The sequence below is a fragment of the Bubalus kerabau genome, chromosome 9 (genome assembly GCF_029407905.1).
Source record: "Bubalus kerabau isolate K-KA32 ecotype Philippines breed swamp buffalo chromosome 9, PCC_UOA_SB_1v2, whole genome shotgun sequence".
Lineage (NCBI taxonomy): Eukaryota > Metazoa > Chordata > Mammalia > Artiodactyla > Bovidae > Bubalus > Bubalus kerabau.
In genome coordinates, this window is record NC_073632.1 from 7,865,917 (window position 1) to 7,886,393 (window position 20,477).

The 20,477-nt window shown below is 41.8% G+C and overlaps 1 protein-coding gene across 4 annotated transcripts in view; it reads right to left on the reverse strand.

The window, feature by feature from the left end:
* The window catches only part of LOC129619570 (F-box only protein 16-like), a 33,344-nt gene extending 18,012 nt beyond the window's left edge, over window positions 1-15,332 (reverse strand). Inside the window, exons 1-3 of one of the 4 annotated variants that reach the window (XR_008697933.1) lie at window positions 14,762-15,332; window positions 8,822-8,957; window positions 2,492-2,547 (exon numbers count right to left, since the gene is read on the reverse strand). Coding sequence is in view for 1 of the 4 variants with exons in the window: in XM_055534738.1 (XP_055390713.1) it covers window positions 8,822-8,920 (99 nt within the window). In the remaining 3 variants the exon portion in view is untranslated. The remainder of the gene's footprint in view (window positions 1-2,491; window positions 2,548-8,821; window positions 8,958-14,761) is intronic. The other 3 variants (XR_008697932.1, XR_008697931.1, XM_055534738.1) reach the window with 3 other exon arrangements.
* Window positions 15,333-20,477: the final 5,145 nt, after the last annotated feature.

Genomic DNA, 20,477 nt, shown 5'->3' on the forward strand with positions numbered 1-20,477 from the left:
ATAAATTCCATACCCATTACAGTCAGTCACTCCTCCCCTGCTCCCTGGCCCCTAGAAACCACTCATCTATTTTCTGTCTGTATGGATTTGTCTATTTTGAATATTTCATATAAATGGAATCATATACTAGATGGCTTTGGTCTCTGGTTTCTTTCACTCAGTATACCATGTTCAAAGTTTATGTTGTAGCATATATCAGTACTTCATTCTTTTTTCTTGCCCATGCTTTTTAAAATTTAACAATTTTTAAGTGTACAGTTCAGTGACATGATGCACACTCACATTGCTGTGCAACATCCCCACCATCTGTCTGCAGAACTGTTTTTAAAACTCAAGCTGAAACTCTACCTGATAAATAAAGCCCCTATTTCTTTGTAACCTCTATTTTACTTTCTTTCTCTGTGAATTTGCCTATTCTAAGAACTTCATAAAAGTGGAATCAAACAATATTGGTCCTTTTGTGTCTGGTTTATTTCGCGTAGCACAATGTCTTCAAAGTTCATTCATGAGTAGTTTGAAACAGAACTGCCTTTCATTTTAAGGCTGAATACTATTGCATTGTTTGGCTAGACCCCATTTTGTTTATCCATTTCTCACCAAGTAGACATTTGGGTGTTTACTTTTTTGATGATTATGAATAATGCCACTGTGAACATTAGTGTACACATTTTTGTATGACCATGTTTCCAGTTCTCTTGGGTGGAAGAGACTCTCAATGAGACTGTAGAGGAATTTGATGAGCAATACACATTAGCCAGAGATGGATACAGTAAGTCCCCTCATACAAACATTTGCGTTTCGAACTTTCAAAGATGGAATGTGTGTTCACATGTCCAATCACATTAGTTCATGCGTCTGGTGTGCACGGTCATGTGTGTCCATCCTTTACAGGTGGCTGTGCTTTTGTGTACTTTACAGTACAGTAGAGCAGTTTTTTTAATTTCAAGCCCAGGATGTCTGGAAGCAAGCTTACAAACAGCGGGGTGTAGCCAGTTGTGTTAGTTGGGTACCGAGGCTGACTGTGTTGGATTTATGATCAAATTGGACCTATGAATTCACTTTTGGAACAGGACTCATTCATACAGAGTGGACTTACTGTACTTTGATGATGGACAATGGTCATTGAGACTGTGTTTCCTTTGAGGAAGTGTGAAAGTAACTTAGATATGGATATATAGATTTATATACATTCCTTTGTTAATGTTCTTTTTCATTATGGTTTATTCCAGGATACTAGATATAGTTCCCTGTGCTATACAGTAGGATCTTGTTGCTTAGCCATTCTAAATGTAATAGCTTGCATCTACCAACCCACTTTCACTTTACACTTTCATGCATTGGAGAAGGAAATAGCAACCCACTCCCGTGTTCTTGTCTGGAGAATCCCAGGGACAGGGGAGCCTGGTTGGCTGCCATCTATGGGGTTGCACAGAGTCGGACACGACTGAAGTGACTTAGCAGCAGCAACCAACCCCAAACTCCTGATCTGTCCTGCTCCCTCCTCTCCTCCTGCTTGGCAACCACAAGTCTGATCTCTACATCTGTGAGTCTGTTTCTGTTTTGAGGGTAGGTTCATTGGTGCCACAGTTTAGACTCCACATATAAGTGATATTCATATGGTGTTTGTCTTTCTCTTTCTGACTTAGAATCAAGTATACTTTGATTTCATATTTTGTGGTTCAAAATGCACATTAAAAAGACATCATTAGGACTTCCTTGATGGTCCAGTGGTTAAGTATCTGCCTGCCAATGCAGGGGACATTGGCTCAATCCTTGGTTCCAAAAGATTCCACATGCCTTGGTGCAACTAAGCACATGTGCTACAAGTACTGAAGCCTGCATGCCCTAGAGCCCCTGCTCCCCAACAGGAGAAGCCACCATAATGAGAAGCCTGCTCACCGCAGCCAGAGAGTAGCCCCTGCTTGCCAAAACTAAAGAAAGCCCGTGCACAGCAATGAAAACCCAGCACAGTCAAAAATAAAATAAATAAAATTTTAAAAAGACATCATTAAAGGATCAATCACTAAATATTGCCAGTCTTTTCCATTTTATCAACTGAGTATAAAGAGACAGATTTTGTACCTGAAAGGGTAACTTTATTTATAACTTGGGCAAACTTTCCTTTTTCTCAGTTTCTCCATGTGAGACAATTCATCTTAGAGAATAAATAATTTTTTTAAGGCAAGAAATAAGAAAAGAATGGAACTATAAAGTGAAATAATTTTTGGAATATGAAAGGCGATGACAAAACTGACAAAGGAAAAATAGGAAAACAGACAACCTCCCTCCAAATATTTCAGCATTACTAGTATTAGAACTTGTGAAATTTATGAGTGAGTAGCTCTGTTTTTTTATTTCATGAGTTCACATACCAGTGGGTGTACATTACATATATGTTTGCATATGTGCGCCTCTGGGCTTATAGCTCAGTGTTTATCTGTATAGATTTGTTGTTATATACCATTGAGGACAGAAATTACGTCTTACTCACCTTGACTTCTCCACTGCAGAGTGCTGTACGAGGCATATTACAAGTGCTCAAGCTTGCTGGAAGGAATGAATATGCTTGTGATAAATGAATATCCTTTGGATGTATCGCCACCATGTGAGTGTATTTACATATTAGTAGAGAGGTGTTTTCTTGAGCTTCAGTCATTTGTGTATCTATCTGAATGGGTGAGGAAGGGACAACTCGAGTGAGAAGGTTTGGTAGAGGAGGGCAAGCTGGAGCCAGGAAGCCAGAGACAGCAGGACACAGGTGTGACTGTCTCTCGCACCCACCCTGCACTCTGCCGGCTTTCAAAATTGGGCTCCATGTTTCCCCTTCCTCCTGGCACTTTCTAAATTCTCTCGCACTGTCAGAACATTCCTATTTAGAAACTAGCTCAGGGCTATTTCTTCCCTTTTGTGGAGGAGGATGAGGAGCTGGTTTCATGCTTCCAACAGATCTGTTTTCCTTCCCTTTTTTAGACTCTCAAATTCTGCTTTCCAAGGGCAGGCAAAATGCAGACTGAAATAATTGATTCAACAACAACCTCAAGGCCTGTAAAATGCCATCTTTGCTACTTACCAGGGAATATCATATATCACAGGTAGACACTTTTTATACTTTAGAGAAGAAGAAAAAGAATACCATTTTCTCCTCCCTCCTAATTAACTGCCCCCTGGGCTACTAGCATCCTCAAATAACGGTGACAGATAATCTCAGAATTTCTAGATGACAATAGAAGAGGGGATTTCCCTGGTGGTCCAGTGGTTAAGACGCTGTGTTTCCACTGCAGAAAGCAAGGGTTCAATACCTGGTTGGGCAGTTAAGGTCCCACAGGCCAATGGAGTGGTCAAAACAAGCAAACAAAGAAAAAGAAAATAGAAGAGAGCCTATAAAAAAAAAAAAAAAAAAAAACTATAGAATTTTTCAGAAGACTGAAAAATCAGGATTCAGGGGTTAAGAATCTGCCTGCCAATGCAGGACATACAGGTTCCATTCCTGATCCAGGAAGATTCCACATGCCTCGGGGCAGCTAAGCCAGTGATCCACAACTATTGATCCAACATGGCCTAGAGTCCACGTACTGCAACTAGAGTGTAGCCCCCACTTGCTGCAACTGGAGAAAGCTCTCATGCACCAACGAAGACTCAGTGCAGCCAAGAAAAAATAACAACAACAAAAAAAGAGAAAAATCAGGATTCACACATTTCCTGAACCCACAAGAGTGTCTGACAAAGTCCCATCAAGCATCTAATTCCCCTCTAAGTCTTGGGCACCAGCAATTTTCTGGCACCCACTGGTCTCACTCTTCCCAACTCCTCCACTTGCAGCTCATGTTCCACCTGGCCTTTCTAGGATTCGCTATTGCCCGCCAGGTGATTCTGTTCATTTTCTCTTCCCAGGTAGATTACAGCTACTTTCCCTTATATGATCCACAGGTTCCAGGGGAAGCTCTCAAAAAAACACCTACTGACTGAACAACAAGAGATTCAGATGTCATAGAATTTTAGGGCTAAAAGGAATCTTAGGATCTTTTTGTTCACTTTTTCTGTTTTAGAGAGGATAAGCAGAGGCCCAAAGGGTTACCTTTATAGATTTTAAAGAAAAATCATTGGTTCCAGACTGTATGTTCAGCTGAATAGTATACTTGGTTCCTCACTAGAAAGCCATGTGGTGCAAGCATGCTTAGTCATGTCCAAGTCTTGGAGACCCCATGGACTGTAGCCTGCCAGGCTCCTCTGTCCATGGGATTTCCCAGGCAAGAATACTGGACTGGGTTGCTATTTCCCACTCTAGGGGAATCTCCCTGACCCAGGGATCAAACCCACGTCTCTTGCACATCCTGCATTGACAGGCAGATTCTTTATCACTAACACCTAGGAAACCCTGCTAGAACCATGGTCTTTCTATTCTGACCCCCAACCTTGATCTTCCCTATTCTGACCTCAAGCCCTACATTCTCAATGAATTACTGCCCATGGTTTGACCTGACAGTGGGAAAAAAAAAAACAATTAGGTCCCAGGATGACAACCTCCTTTCAAAAGGAGGTTGGGAGGATCATCGTGGTGTCCAATGACAACAGAAGGCATCAGAAAGAAAGGGGCACTGACTTGAAGGGGTGTGGAGAGTCAGCAAGAAAGTGGCAGGGGGACTTCCCTGGTGGTCTAGTGGCTAAGACTCCAAACTCCCCATGTAGGGGCCCGAGTTCCATCTCTGGTCAGGGAACTAGATTCCAGTTGCTGCAATTAAAAAGATTTCACACGCTGCATCTAGAGATCCTGCATGCCATAATGAAGACCCAGTACAGTCAAACAAATAAATAAAATAAATATTTAAATAAATAAATAATAAATAAAGTCAGTCATTGATAATAAAATCAAATAAAGAGGGTAGGAGATAGGGTCTTTAGAGGGCCAATGACCAAGTCTAAGCAGAATCCAAGCAAATCCAGTTCTTCACCACAAGGCAATTAGAGTCAGGTAGGAACTGATAGGCATGAGGGGCAGAAAGAGAAACACTAGACAAACCCAGATCTGGTTCTGACTCTACCCTTGACAAGAAGTATAATTTGGAACAAATTATTTAACTGTCAGGCCCTCAGGCAGACTTAGAATCTTATAGTCTCTGGTTGGGAGCAAGTCTTCATTCCAAGGATTTGCAATCAGATTTTTGATCTTAAAAAGCTGGAAGAGGGTTGGAAGGATAAATTGGGGGTTTGGGATTAACATATACAAACTGTCATATATAAAATAAATAACCAACAAGGACCTACTTATAGTACATACACTACTCTATATTGTGTAATCACCCATAAGGGATAGAATCTGAAAAAGAATGGATATGTATAACTGAATCCCTTTGCTGTACACTTGAAACTAACACAACATTGTAAATCAGCCATACTTCAATTAAAATAAAAAAAGAGCCCGGAAACAGTATCACTTCAAGTGGAAAACATTACAGAGAATCATCTTTCCTTGCAGAATGCTGCAGTTTGTTTACATCACAGTTTACTCAGAGCCTGCTGTTAAGTCAAAATCCCATGGTTGTTATTTTAGTCTGTTGACACTGTGGTTGCATATTTCACCATGTGACATCATTACCATGGAGGCATAAGACATTCTGGAGCTCCTAAATTATGACCAATGGATGTTGGTTAGGTGTTTTTTCTCAGAACACCCTTTTAACTACATGAGTACTGTACTACATGTGTGAACCATATTAAAAAAAAAAAAAAAGAAAGGTTGATCACCTTCAATTAAAACATTAGATTGAAAAAAAAAAAAAAAACCTACACTAAACAGCAAAGAAATACATACTTATAAAACATTCCTCCTCTCAACATTTTCACAAGGCCTGAATTATCTTGTAATCTGAGGATGCTATAATTTTGGCATCTACATTTGAATTCAATCTCTCTGCTTAAAGTCTGTTGTGAAGTTAAACTCCTATGAGGTTTATTTTAAACTGAAACAGTTTCATATTTTTCATTTTACTACAGAATAGAAAAAAAAGGCAAAATTAAAACAAAAACCAGGGACTTCCCTAGTAGTACAGTGTTTGAGACTCTGCGCTTGCAATGCAGGGTGCCTGGGTTCTATCCCTGGCCAGCAAACTAAAATCCCATATGCTGTGCAGTGTGGCCAAAACAAAAAAGAGGACTTCAAAATTATGCTGATCATTGGCAAATGCCCTGTTGTAGAAGTGTAGAAAAGCCCTTGAAGTTATCATATGGATACGGTCTGCCCAGCTGTAAACTTAGGTATCTATTTTTAACCACTTTCACAGTGTCAGAATGTTAGACCTGGAAGGGGCCTTTGAGGTCATCTGATCCAAGCTACTCAATTTCCAAAGGCAGGTAGTAAAGATCAGAGGCATAAGAGACTCGCTGAAGTCAAGCAGGAGATTATTTAGTATAGCTGATCTGGAAACTGTGTTTTTCAGTTCTCAGCATTACTGTTCTTTGCTCGCTTTTCTTATATTTGTTTTTTAAATTGTTAAATATCATTGCACTGTATACGGTAAAAAACAAGAACTCTCTCCAAACAGACTTCCCTCCCACTCTTCCATGTCGTCCAACTTTTTAGGGGGAACCACTATTGGGCTTCTCTGGTGGCTCAACCAGTAAAGAACCCACCTGCCAATGCAAGAGACATAAAGAGACATGGGTTTAATCCCTGGGATGGGAAGATTCCCTGGAGGAGGGCATGGCAACCCACTCTAATATTCTTGCCTGGAAAATTCCATGGACAGAGGAGCCTGGAGGGCTACAGTCTGTGGAGTTGCAAAGAGTCAGACAAGACTGAGCACATGTGCACACACTATTAACAGTTTGCTGTATACATATGCAAATTCCATGTGTGTGTCTAAGTACTGATACATTCATTCACATACATATGGGTATATACATGGGCCAAGATTTTTTTAATTTGTTTTATATTTAATTTTTATTGAATTATAAGTGACATATTATATAATGTTAGTTTCAGGTGTACAATATAGTGATTTGACAGTTTTTTAATTTTAATTATTTTTTTATTGAAGGATTTTGCTTGACAGAATTTTGTTGTTTTCTGTCAACCTCAACATGAATCAGCCATAGGTATGCATATATCCCCTCCCTTTTGAACCTCCCTCCCCTCTCCCTCTCCACCTCACCCCTCTAGGTTGATACAGTGCCCCTGTGTGAGTTTCCTGAGCCATGCAGCAAATTCCCATTGCCTATCTATTTTACATATGGCAGGCTAAGATTTTTGAAAATACTTTTACTCCAAACTAGAACCTAACTAAACCAAAATAAAAATGGGGGGGGGGTGATAAAAATGGGAGTTCTGAACAACAAAATAAATGTCATTTCTAATAGAAATTGTTATTTCTCTTATCATTGCTCATCTAGAAATTATCATGAAATTTTTTTTAATTTTATTTTATTTTTAAATATCATGAAATTTTTAAACATTTTTATTTATTTGACTGCACTGGGTCTTAGTTGTAACATGTGGGTTCTTTAGCTGCAGCATGCAAACTCTTGCAGCATGTGGGATCTAGTTTCCTGAACACAGATGGAACCCAGGCCCCCTGCATTGGGAGCACAGACTCTGAGCCACTGGGCCACCAGGGAATTCCCTAGAAATTTTCATAAAATTTGATAAAAGCTATTCAGGCTTCCCAGGTGGAGCCAGTGTTAAATAACTCACCTTCTGGGACTTCCCTGGTGGTCCAGGGGCTAAGACTCCATGTTCCCAATGCAGGGGGCCTGGGTTTGATTTCTGGTCAGGGAACTAGATCCCACATGCTGCAACTAAGGGTTCACATGCTTCAACAAAAATTGCAACCAAATAAATTAAAAAAAGAAAACTCACCTGCTAATGCAGGTGATATAAAGGACACTGGGTTCGATCCGTGGGTCATGAAGATCCCTTGGAGGAAGTCATGGAAACCTACTCCAGTATTCTTGCCTGGAGAATCCCACAGACAGAGGAGTCTGGCCGGCTATAGTCCATGGGGTCTCCAAGAGTCGGACACAACTCAGTGACTAACACACATGAAGGGTCCTCGGTGCTATGCACGGTGGGTAGGGTGGAGTTTATCCTTTGGAGCAGTCTGTTATCGCTTTTGCTTCTGCTTCATAGGATTAGTTTCTATTTTAGAAAGATTGTTCTGGGACCAGAATAGAGGATGGATTAGAGACAGTGAAACCAGCTGAGGGGTTACTGCAATGTGCCAGGTGAAGGAGGGTGAGTGTGTGAACTGAGAACATGGAGCTGGATGTGCACAAGTCAAAGGAGAAGAGGGGTCTGGATGAAGAGACCTCGGAGGAAGATTCATGAACCTGAAAACCAGTTGGATATGGAGGTGAAGGGGAGCTGGTAGACACTCTGCCTTCTCATCTCCTAAATCTTTTAAAACATATTTATTAATTTATTTGGCTGTGCTGGGTCTTAGTTGCAGCACACAAGGTCTTTAGTTGCAGTATGTGGGACTGAATTCCCTGGCCAGTGATAGAACCTGGGCCCCAGCCCTGGGAGCAAAGAGTCATAGCCACTGGACCACCAGAGAAGTCCCTAATATCTTTCTTTCTAATCAGGAACTCTGCATCTCTTGCCAATTCTGGCCGTGTAACTGGGGCTCAATTAAAGTTTTTTTTATTTTTGTTCTAAATTTATTTCAGTTTTTTTCTATTAAAATTTTTGAAGAAATCCTTCATTTTTTTTAATCCACTATACAATCCTAAGCAATTCCTGTTCATGTTTTGATAACCAAAATTTTAATGCTTTTTTTTTTTCCTTTAAAGCATGATTTCAACTAATAAAATAGTTCTTATTACTCACCTGGTCATTCAAAAGCTGATGGTTTAGGGGTGTCCAGGTACTCATCTTTGTCTGCATTTTGGGACCATCTGTGTTTTTTGGAGGTGCAAATGCCATCATGAAATAACTGGATATTCTTCTGTAAGAAAAACTACACCTGCAGAAGAAATGAATCATACAATCTTCAGAATACTAAAAATACTAATACCATATAATGTTTTTTAGTACACTGTGACAGGGATTAGGGGGAGAGTAACATTTACTGGGAGTATTTTATGTCAGGCACTTAACAGGTTTGCTCAATTAAAACCCATAACAATATGGTAAGGTGGTGGGTTTTAGCTTATTTTACAGATGAAGAAAATGAGGCTCACTGAAGTTACATGCTTTGCTCAGAGTTATACAGACAGTAGGTGGTGAAACAGGGAATCAGACCCAGGTCTGTTTAACTCTGTTTGATTTTCATTGGACCAAGGGGAAAAAATCAGAATCACTCTTAGCTAAGAACATACCATATTGGTCAGAAAGAAATATTTATAAAATCACCATGCAATCTGAACTACTCCATTTTGTCCCTTGTGACCTCCTTCTTCCTCTGTTACCTTTCTGACATCTAGCTAACAAGGGCTCTAGCTTGCTACCATATTTAAGAAGTAGAATAGTACAACGGACAAGGCCAAGAATTTACATATGGACAGATTTGGGTTTATTGAGAAAAATACACTGGGGAAAATATACAGTACACCCAGTACTGTATATGTCTGCCTTCATTTTTGTGGCTTCATGGCCTGTGGGATCTCAGTTCTCCCACCGGAGATGGAACTCACATCCATTGTATTGGAAGTGTTGAGTCTTAACCATGACTGCTGTTGTTCAGTCACTAAGTTGTGTCCAACTCTTTGCAACTCCATGGACTGAAGTACACCAAGCTTCCCTGTCCTTCACTATCTCCCAGAGTTTGCTCAGATTCATGTCCATTGAGTTGGTGATTCCATCCAACTATCTCATCCTCTCTTGCCTACCTTCTCCTCCTGCCTTCAATCTTTCCCAGCATCAGGTCTTTTCCAAGGAGTCGACTCTTTGCAACAGGTGGCAAAGTTTTAGAGCTTCAGCTGCAGCATCAGTCCTTACAATGAATATTCAGGGTTGATTTCCTTTAGGATTGACTCATTTGATCTCCTTGCTGTCCAAGGGAGTCTCAAAGGTCTTCTCCAGTACCACAATTAAAAAGCATCAATTCTTCGATGCTCAACCTTCTTTATGATCCAATTCTAACCATTGGATGGCCAGGGAAGTCCCTATGTCTGCCTTCATTGGATTAAAGCACTCTAATTTCCATGAGGGATTACTTTTCCCTCAGTGTTTAGGGTCTGCTGGGTTGGTTAATCAAGGTGGCCTTCCCTTGCCCTGTCATGAGACTAAGCTAGGCCAGGTAACTGATGCTGGCTTATCCTTGCTTTACAGCCAAGGTGATCATTCAAAGTACCATAGATGCTCTGAGTAGATTGTTAAGCTGTTCTTAGACTCTTCTTGGAGGGGCTTCCTAAGTGGTGCTAGTGGTAAAGAATCTGCCTGCCAATGCTGGAGACATAAGAGATGCAGGTTTGATCCCTGGGTCAGGAAGATCCCCTGGAGGAGGCCATGGCAGCCCACTCCAGTATTCTTGCCTGGAGAATCCCTTGGACAGAGGACCCTGGTGGGCTATGGTCCACAGGGTCACAAAGAATCAGACACGACTAAAGCAACTTAGCATGCACGCATGTCCTTTATTATCCATTTTGTGAGCCACCTGATAGCCTTCAATAAATTTCACCTACATTAGCTAGAAGACCCTTCTTGTAGGGGCATCCCTGGTGGCTCAGATGGTAAGGAATCTGCCTTCAATGCAGGAGACCTGGATTCAATCCCTGGGTTGGGAAGATTCCCTGGAGGAGGGCATGGCAACCCACTCCAGTATTCTTGGCTGGAGAATCCCCATGGACAGAGGAGCTGGGCGGGCTACAAAGAGTTGGACACAACTGAGCGACTAAGCACACAGCATGCACACATTAGCTAGAATCTATTTCTGTTGTTTGCAACCAAAACTTTTTACATTACACAGTTTGGATCCTGGCTCTAAAACTTACTAGCTTTGAAACTTTTTGCAAGTAGTCACTCAGTTGTGTCCGACTAACCCCATGGACTGCAGCACGCCAGGCTTCCCTGTCCTTTACCATCTCTTGGAGGTTACTCAAGCTCATGTCCATTGAGTCAATTATGCCATCCAACCATCTCATCCTCTGGCATCCCCTTCTCCTCCTGCCTTCAATCTTTCCCAGCATCAGGGTCTTTTCTAATGTGTGGGCTCTTCACATCAAGTGGCCAAAGAATTGGAGCTTCAGCTTCAGCATCAGTCCTTCCAATGAATATTCAGGACTGATTTCCTTTAGGATTGACTTGGACAGGTACACACTGCTATATTTAAAATGGATAACCAACAGGGACCCACGATATAGCATAAGGAACTGCGCTCAATGACAGCCTGGCTGGGGGAGAATGGATACATGTATACGTATGGGTGAGACCCTTCATTAACACTGTTAATTGGTTATACTGCAATACAAAATAAAAAGTTAAAAAATAAAATAAATAGCATCACCACAGACTTTCTTAGAACTTCCTGTTATTTACAGAGTTCTTCAAAGCCTATCCTTGAAGGGGGCACAACAAAATATTTTAAGGTGAAAAATATTTAAAGCAGATTGATGGCATTTTCAGCATATATCCTCAGTGTTTCTGTTTGTTTGTGCCTTCTTCCTCTCTGAAGGTATGTTTCATATCCAAAGCAGTGGTGCTGAGTTGGGGACTGCACAGGATTTGCCTGCCTGACCCAGGGCTCCAAAAATTATAGCAACAAATATAAGACAATTAAAAAAAAATATTTATTTTTATTGATTTATCTGGCTAAGCCAGGTCTTCATTAGGGCATGTGGGATGTAGTTCCCTGGCCAGGGATAGAACCCAGGTCCCCTGGACCACCAGGGAATTCACCTGGACAATATTTTGATCCACATGCCACAACTAAGACCTGGCACAGCCAAATAAATAAAAATAAATATTTTTTAAATTAAAAAACCGTTAGTTTTTGACTTACAGAGGACTCCCCCAAATGCTAGATCTGAAATTTTGTGACTCTCACTTGACATGTAATATTCCCTCTCAGGTTTAAATTAGAGCTGAAGAGAAAGCCAATAGTTTTAAAACCTCAGGGTTTTAAACCATAGATAATATCTTCCTACAGTTGCCTGCTGATACCACTCTACTGGAATAAGGGGGAATTAAGGAGGTTCAGATGAGCCGTCACATTCTTAGCTCCTAACAACTAAGTTGCAAAGGTGTAAGAAGTTATTTCATTACAGTATTATTAATTGGCTGCTATAAAAATACACATGAGCAGGCAAATATATAAAGCATGGTCACTGAGTCTAGATCTGCTCAGTTAAAAATCACATATTTCCTTTTTTATTGCTATTTATTCATGTTTGATGTTTCTTCTATTTTAACTGATTGAAGTTGTGTGTGTGTGTTTTAATTTTTATTTATCTGTTTAGGCCAAGCCACTCAGCTTGCAGAATCTTAGTTCCCAACCAGGGATTGACCCTGGCCCTCGGCAATGAACGTACAGAGTCCTAACCTCTGGACCGCCAGGGAATTCCTTAAACCAATTGTTTTCAATCTCTTATTTTTTTCAGGGCTATAAAACGCTTTGAGGATATGATGAAAACTATGAATCTTCTTGCTAGAAAAATGCATATTAACATTACATTTTGCTTATACCAGGTTAAAAACTTCTGTTGTAAGCTCAGAAACTCTCTTTTACCAGTTTGAGTAGAAAACAATCTGACTGATTCTAAGCACGATTTCTGATTAGGACAAAGTAGCTTTTCCAGGTCCTCCCTAAGGTTTTGCATTGTTTTGTTGTTGTTTTTTTTTTTTCCTTCCTGGTTCTTCAGAGCTAGAAATAATTTGAATTAGGTTTTTTTTCAAATCAACTTGAATAAAGTTTGGTTTTCAGGAGATGGGCCTGGTTGAGAAAAAGAGCCCTCTTGGTAATAGTCTTCCTGAAGCAGGCAAATGGAGGTATTCTGCCCTGGTTTTTGTCATTATCCTTTCACAGTTTTTTCCTCTGTCCACTCTAGAAGACAGGCAGTGTGCATATCTGCATGCCCACACTGGATCACAGTATAGACCACTCAGACGCTTTCATACAACATATAAAAAAATTACAAGACAAAGCAAGTTGCCTTCCCTCCTACATACAAACCTTGCTGCTGTTTTTCCATGACCTCTTTCCCCCTTAATGGCTGTACTTGCAAGTTCCCCTTTAATTTTTCTTTGGATAAAGGGGAAGAAAAAGGGCTTATGGCCTTTACCCCCAGTGTGTGCTTCTAGTGTCATGTTTAAAGGCAAGGATAGGTCCTCTGGTAAAGTTCCAGTGGTTACACACCTCCAATCCCGTCTTCAAAGCCATTATTCACACTGTCACCATTGCACAACTTCACTAAAGAAGTTATTAGGTTTGTATTACAGGTATAAAGACAAGTCTTGACTATAATGGAGATCACAGTCTACTACAAGAGGGTTTTTTTTTAACAAATAAAAATGTATATATTTAAGCTGATGTTTTGGTATATGTACACATTGTGGGATGCTTAGCACAATCAAACTATGTAACATATCCATCACCTCCCACAGTTACTGTGTTTGTGTGTGCATGTGTGCGCTTCTGTGTGTGTGATTACCCTTGAGATCTACTCTTCTAGCAAATTTCAAGTATATAATATATTATTATTAACTATAGTCGCCATCATCCCTGGGCAGGAAGAACCCCTGAAGAAGTAAATGACAACCCACTCCAGTATTCTTGCCTGGAGAATCCCATGGACAGAGGAACCTGGTGGGCTACAGTCCATGGGATTGCAAGAGTGGGACACAACTTAGCAACTAAACTACCACCACCATCACCACATAGTCACTATGCTGTACATAAGGTCTCTAGAACTTATTCATTTTATAACTGAAGGTTTGTACCCTTTGATCAATATCTCCACACTTCCCTACTCCCCAACTTTGGCTAACCACTACTCTATTCAGGGAAGTATTTTTTAAAAGGTCTTTTAGTCATTTTTCAGCTCAAAAACCTTCAGAGACTTGATAATGACTACAGAATCCTTAGCATGCTGATCTAGGTGCATCATGAATTTAGCTTTTTGGTTCATCCTCCTTCCTCTCCCTTCATGCACTATCCTATCTGTACAGACACACTGAACTTCAGATCAGAGAATGTGGTACAAAACTGGTGCTTCTTTGTTAATGCGGTTTTCTGAATGTGCTCACCTGAATCCTAAACTCAGTAGTACACAGTAGGTGCTCAATAAAAACTTGTCTCAATCAGCGGAATGAATGAACACCATAGTGGAGGTGAGGTGGTTTAAGGATTAAAGCTAGTGGCAAAGAAGGTACAACACAACATTAGGAACCAAGCATTGGGGTTAGACTCAGGATAATCGGGTTTTTATTTGGCGTTTACAGAGCAGAACACGGTTGAGTTTCTCCACTAACACACAGCTCACCCACTGTACTCGGCAGTAGCATCAGAGAAGGAAATAGAGATTACCAGGAAATGATCAGGAAATAGGGTACGGTTAGATTTAAATATGAATTCATCTTATATTCAACTAGGTGGAAACAAAGAGAAACTATAAGACAATGCAAAGACCTAGTGCTTTGATAAGCATAGAAGCAATTATTTGTTGGTTGTTAATTTCATATATATGATGCACCTGGTCATTTAACTGCTAATACAGAGCAAAATGTAATTCCCGGGGTCACTGCCAAGGCTCGTGAGAAGTCCAGGAGGACTTGAGAGAAGAGTTCTCAAAAGAGTCTCCATCTTTTTCATGCAGTGATCACTGCTCTCACCTCTTTAAGTCTTTCTCTTCAAGCCTCTAGCGCTGGTGTTGCCATAGCTCCTGTTTCTGTGACTCCGTCTAGCCCACACCCCTTCCAGTAGGCCAATCACTACCTATAAATCTTTTCGCTGGCATCCCAGGTCTCTTAGGCAACAATGTGTGGTCTCTTGATTGGCCGGGAGATCCTAGAGGGCTGGCTCCAAAATTGGGCACACGGACGAAATGGAAAAGTGGGAGCGCCCAGAGGGTGGGAAAGGCTGCCATCTCTCAATATAATGCTAGGACGAAGATGCAGCCAATCCTGAAACAAACAGCATTAAATGCCCCCATTCAAGCTCTAAGTATGTTCCAAATCAGGCCAACCTACTGAGCATGCCCAGTTATATCGTTCTGGTCACTCCAGGGTTCTGAAACGTAAACTCCGTTTCTCCGGGTTTTTAGAGTGGCCAACAGGTAAAAGAAGGTTGCAGGAAAAATAATTCTGGAGAGGTTCAATGAAAGAATAGCACCTGCACACAGGAAGTGAAAGAACGTGGGAAAATTGCCCAACACACAAACTCAGCAATGCTTCAACATGAATTGTAATTTATTGGATTAAGGAATTCAGGCCGACTAACACATACACCAGGGAACCAGCAGATGGCATGCCTGAATAAGGATAACTCCAAATTTGGGAAATTTACGATCTGGTCTAATTTAATTAATGAAATTTATGAAGCATCTACCATGAAATGAGAGGTAGAGTGAGAATGCAAGAATAAAAAAAGAAATCTAATGAGGAGGATTTGAAAGTACAATGTAGAAATAACTACTGGTATAGAACTATAAACTAATGCTGGAGAAAAACAACATTTCAGAAGGGACATCTGGGAAGTGTAAAACAGTTCTTATGGGCAGCAGCTAACAAAATTAAAAAAAGAAGACTTTTCTCATTATCTCACGTTCTCTAAAATAAATAAAAATATACTCTCTTCCAAGGTAAATAAATGTAAAACCTATGTTTATATTGTTTTATTGTTTTGAAATAGGCAGCATTCGTATATCTCCATTTAAAAAGAAAATGAAAAGTAAAGCTCACATAGGTTGCTGCTTTCTTTAGAGTTGACAAAGGATAAGTAAGTGGCCAAATTGAAATGAGAACTTATGTTGTCTGAATTCCAGCCCAGTGGTTTTAAGTATGGTTGTATGTTTTACGATCAGGTTGTACGTAAAATGAATAAACAAAGACTTTTGCAGGAGTGGAAGCCTGGGGGAGGTAAGTAGATGCAATACTAAATTACCATGTATTACCAGTTAACATGGATGGTTTCAAAATGGGTTCATCCAGAAAGAGACCAGTTTTAACAACTCCCTGGGAGTGTTGGGTCTCGGTGAAGTTCCCGAGCTACCAGGGAAGCCCTAAAGACTTTCTATTGGTGGTTATAACATTGAATGAAAGAAAGATGGGATTAAAGAGAGCCCAACACTTTATCCCTGTTAGATCTGAATATTTTATCCCTGAAAATAAGGTCTCTTTCATTGATCCTCTCAACTAGCATCCTCTGGATCTCTCCTTGTTCAGCCCTTCATCAGTGTGACTGCTGATCCCCCAATGAACACTACCATTCACATTGTGTTCACAGTGAGCACATTGGCTCAATGTCCTTGAAAATTTAACCTTACTTTCATTTAAAATTTTTAAAAATTCTTTTAAAAAATATTTATTTGGCTGCACTGGATCTTAGTTGCAGCACACGAGATCTTGGATCTTTAGTTGCAATTTGTGGGATCTAGTTCCCAGTTGTTCTTCTGTTTGACTCTGAAACCCCATCAACCGCAGCACTCCAGGCTTCCCTGTCTTTCACTAGTTCCCAGACCAGGAATTAAACCTAGGTCCTCTGCATTGGGAGGGTGGAATCTTAGTTACTGGACCACCAGGGAAGCCACTCAACATTATTTTTAAAGGAAACATTTCAACTATAAAGAAAAGTTTACAGACTTGACTAAGAAACACCCTTTTCTCCCTGCAGAGATTTTTTAAAATGTTAACATTTTGCTTCTGTGTGTGATTAACAGTTGAAGCCTCTTTTACATGCTGCCCAGATCTCATTTCCCACCCTGCCTGCCTAGAGGCATCCACTGTCATAAAATTTAGTGTGCTGCCTACTTGTCCACTTTTTATGCTTATTATATATACATGTTTGGCCTTGTAAACAGTGTGACTGTTTTAAAGAGCTATCATAATTTACATATTTTGTAGTTCGCTTCTTTCGCTCAGTGGTCTATTTCTGAGATGTGATCATGTTGATACATTCAATGATAATTTCTACATCATTCCCACCTCCCACTAGGAGCCAAGATATGTTCTATGCCTGACAGTTTTCACAAGACCATGTGTAAATTGCAAAAAAACGTGAGCAGCACATCTGTAGAGGATCTGAAGGTACAAGGGATCTAGAAGTACCCGAAGCAGGTCCACACTGATTTTCATAAATGCTCTTAGCTGCTTCACTCACCCTCAGTAGAGGCAGTGTTGGCTCCACAAGACACAATGACTTGATAAGAATCAGCCTAAGGATCAACGTTACTTAAAAAAAAAAAAAAGTATTACTGCATTAGTATTTATTAATGAAATTGAAAATGTAATTTCAGATCCCTTTTATGATGCAATTCCCATAGCTCATCTTCTGACATTAAACTATATTTATGACTGTCTAAGCTCAGTATTTATTATCATTTAGGGAGCACCTTTAAAAAAGATTGTTTCACTGGTGGCTCAAACAGTAAAGAATCTGGCTGCAATGCAGGAGACCTGGGTTCCATCCCTGGGTCGGGAAGATCCCCTGGAGAAGGGAATGGCAATCCACTCCAGTATTCTTGCCTGGAGAAGTCCATGGACAGAGGAGCCTGGTGGGCTACAGTCCATTGGATTGCAGAGTCGGACACGACTGAGGGACTAACACTTGCACTTTTCTTCGTATAAAATAGTTGCCTATAATTAAAGATGCCACAGAGATGTGTCCCAAGGATTTGGACAAACCACAGATTATATAGCTGTTTTTCGTCAGTCTCCTAACATGGGGTGGCAAAGATTCAGACGGAAGATTATATTAAAACACACCATTTTAACCAAGTGTACAGTTGAATAATGTTAAGTACAGTCATACTATGCTACAAGATCAAAGTATTTCTTTAAGTCCTGTGTGCTACCATAGAACAAAATGATGCCTGTGAAGTCTAGGTTGAAAAGGGAGGAAAAGGAAGAGAAAGGAAGGTAGGTAAAATGATGGAGGCAAAGGTAACAGCTTTGGCTTGGAATGAGTGAATCCAGACTCAGCCCTTAAAACGCTGCCTGGCTTTGGCTAAGTCTTTTTAACCTTTCTGGACTGTTCTTTTCCGTGTCTGAATAATGAGAGGTTAGGTTTAGATGATTTCTAAGGAATCTTTAAGTTCTGAAATAGCTTATGTAGAAAAAAATGAAAATCACTTATGAAGAAAAGAGAGAAGAAACATTTCCCAAAGAACAGAAGATGGGGAATGCCACCAATAACCTCAAGCCCCACCTGCTCACTAAAGTGGGTGTTGGTAAAGAGGGTATCTGCTCTGCTGCTTCAGCCTGGAGCTCTGCAATATGAAAGCTGACTACCTCTATCTGCACCCAGTACCACTCTCAGCACCTGCCTCTTAACCAATTCCAATCCCCGGGTCCCCAGGGGGCACGCTGGTTCTCAAACAGGTTTTGGTGGTCTCGCAATAATAGCGTTCCAGGCTTGACTGATGAGAGTCGCTGCACTGTCTCAGCAGGGAAGGGAGGGAGAGCTTTGCAAAGGGGACTGAGGGCATTTAAGAAAAGCTTCCAGAGCGCGGAACGACTCCGCCGGAGCAGGACAGGGCCAGGCATCAGCCTCGGCGTGAGGTAACAAGCAACGAAACCTGCAGACGGGTATCCAGAAGCTGGGCTCAAAATAGGAGCGCTCGGCCGGGCGTGCGCAGCGCGCCTGCACCGTATGTGCGTGCGCATGCGCCCCGGCCATCGTGGGCGCTCCGAGGCGCAAGCTCGCGGTCCTAGCTGGCTCCGTTTACCTGAGGGACCTGCGGCCGCCCCCGGCCGGCGCCGCAGCCCCCCGGGAGCCCGGCCCCGAGGTGTGAGGTGAGCCCCGGGTCGTGCAGGCCCCTTCCCGTCCGGCTCAGCGGGAAAAGGACTCGGGAGTGGGGACTGAGGAGGTGCTGCCGCGGCTGCCCGCTCCTCGGTCTAACCCTGTGCCGAAGAGCCACCAGCAGCCGCGGCACCTCCTCCTCAGGGTTCGTTATTCCCGTCGCCGCCAGAACAAAAGCCTTGGGCGCCGCGCTGTGGAGGGGTGTCTCGGGGTGGGCGGCGGGCCGGCGGGGGAGCCCGAGTTTGGGGCTGGGCGGACCGTGCGCGCGGACTGGATTAACCCTTTCGGTCCCGAGCCCGCGCCTAGCAACCTGTTCAAGTGTGGCCCGCACTTCCTGCGCGCCGCCCTCGGCCCAGCCCTGGGGCTCAGTCGGCGCCGCGGGGGCGTGTGGTGCTCCCCGGCCGCTGGGGGCTGTGGGTGGAGCACGCGGCCGCTGGCCGGGAGGACGTTGCACCGAGGGCTGGGTGCGGGGGCGCGGGCCGCATCGCAGCATCTGGACTGCTTCCTGTTTCTAGTCCTGAAAGTTGTCCCCTCTCCTCCCTCCCATCAGTTTTGCAAAGGCTGCATATTCCTCCTCGAGGCTTCCCCCTCTGTCCCCTTGGACGCTCCGTGTGTTTGCCCTGGGGTACCGCGGAGAGGTTCATCCATAGTCTCTGAAATAAGGTGCTGTTAAACATTTCAAGACATTTTAACATCTTCCTAGAGGCCTTTTTCAGAATTAGCTGCCTTCCTCAATAAGAGAATAAGAGGTAGTTTTTTCTTCTTTCTTTCTTTCTTAAAAGAACAAAAGCATATGCCACTAATTTAGGCAGAGGAGTCAACTCGAATTTGCAAAATATCTAGGAAGGACAAAAGGTCTGGTTTTTGGCCAAGAATAAATGAAATTTTGAATTTTGGTTCCCTTCTGAATGTAGGCAGACAGAGCAGCAGAGCAGACCAGCAGCTATAGAAATAAATGACTGCTCTATAAAGTTGGTCAAACAATATCTTATTTTATAGAAGTAGTTTGGAGAGACCTGTAATGTTTATGTACGGGAATTGGGTTACTTGGCAAAGCCAATACCGCAGGAACAAGGAAACAAACACTTGACAAAGGGGATGTTACCTCCCTCTTGAGCCTTCTTTTAGCCTTTAGTGGTGTGCTGACAGTGAAAGGGATAGATAAATCCGTAGTTCTGTTATTAAGAATCATTTACTCCTCACGATAATGCTTTCCATCCGTCCTTTTTTTTTTTTTCCCCATCCGTACTTTTAAGCAAATCAATACCATCTTTTTCCTCCATAAGAAGAAGGAAAAAAAAAAAAAAGTGTTTGAAGTACCAAACCACAACATAGAGGTAATAAGATAGGAAAGTGATGTAAAAGCTTAAGTGGGCAGGCTTGCAAGGATAGAGCTGAAAATTAAAGATAAGTGAGATGCAGTTCTTCTTACAGTGTTGCCTTTTATTTAGTGAAATAACAGGTTCCTCCTCTACCCCCTTTCCCCCAAATGCTTTGAAACTGTCAGGAAAATAAGGTAATTAGTTGTCAGGAAGTATTTAATAGGAGGTTTCCTGTGTGCTGTTTTGGATCTGTCAGGAATTCTCTGTT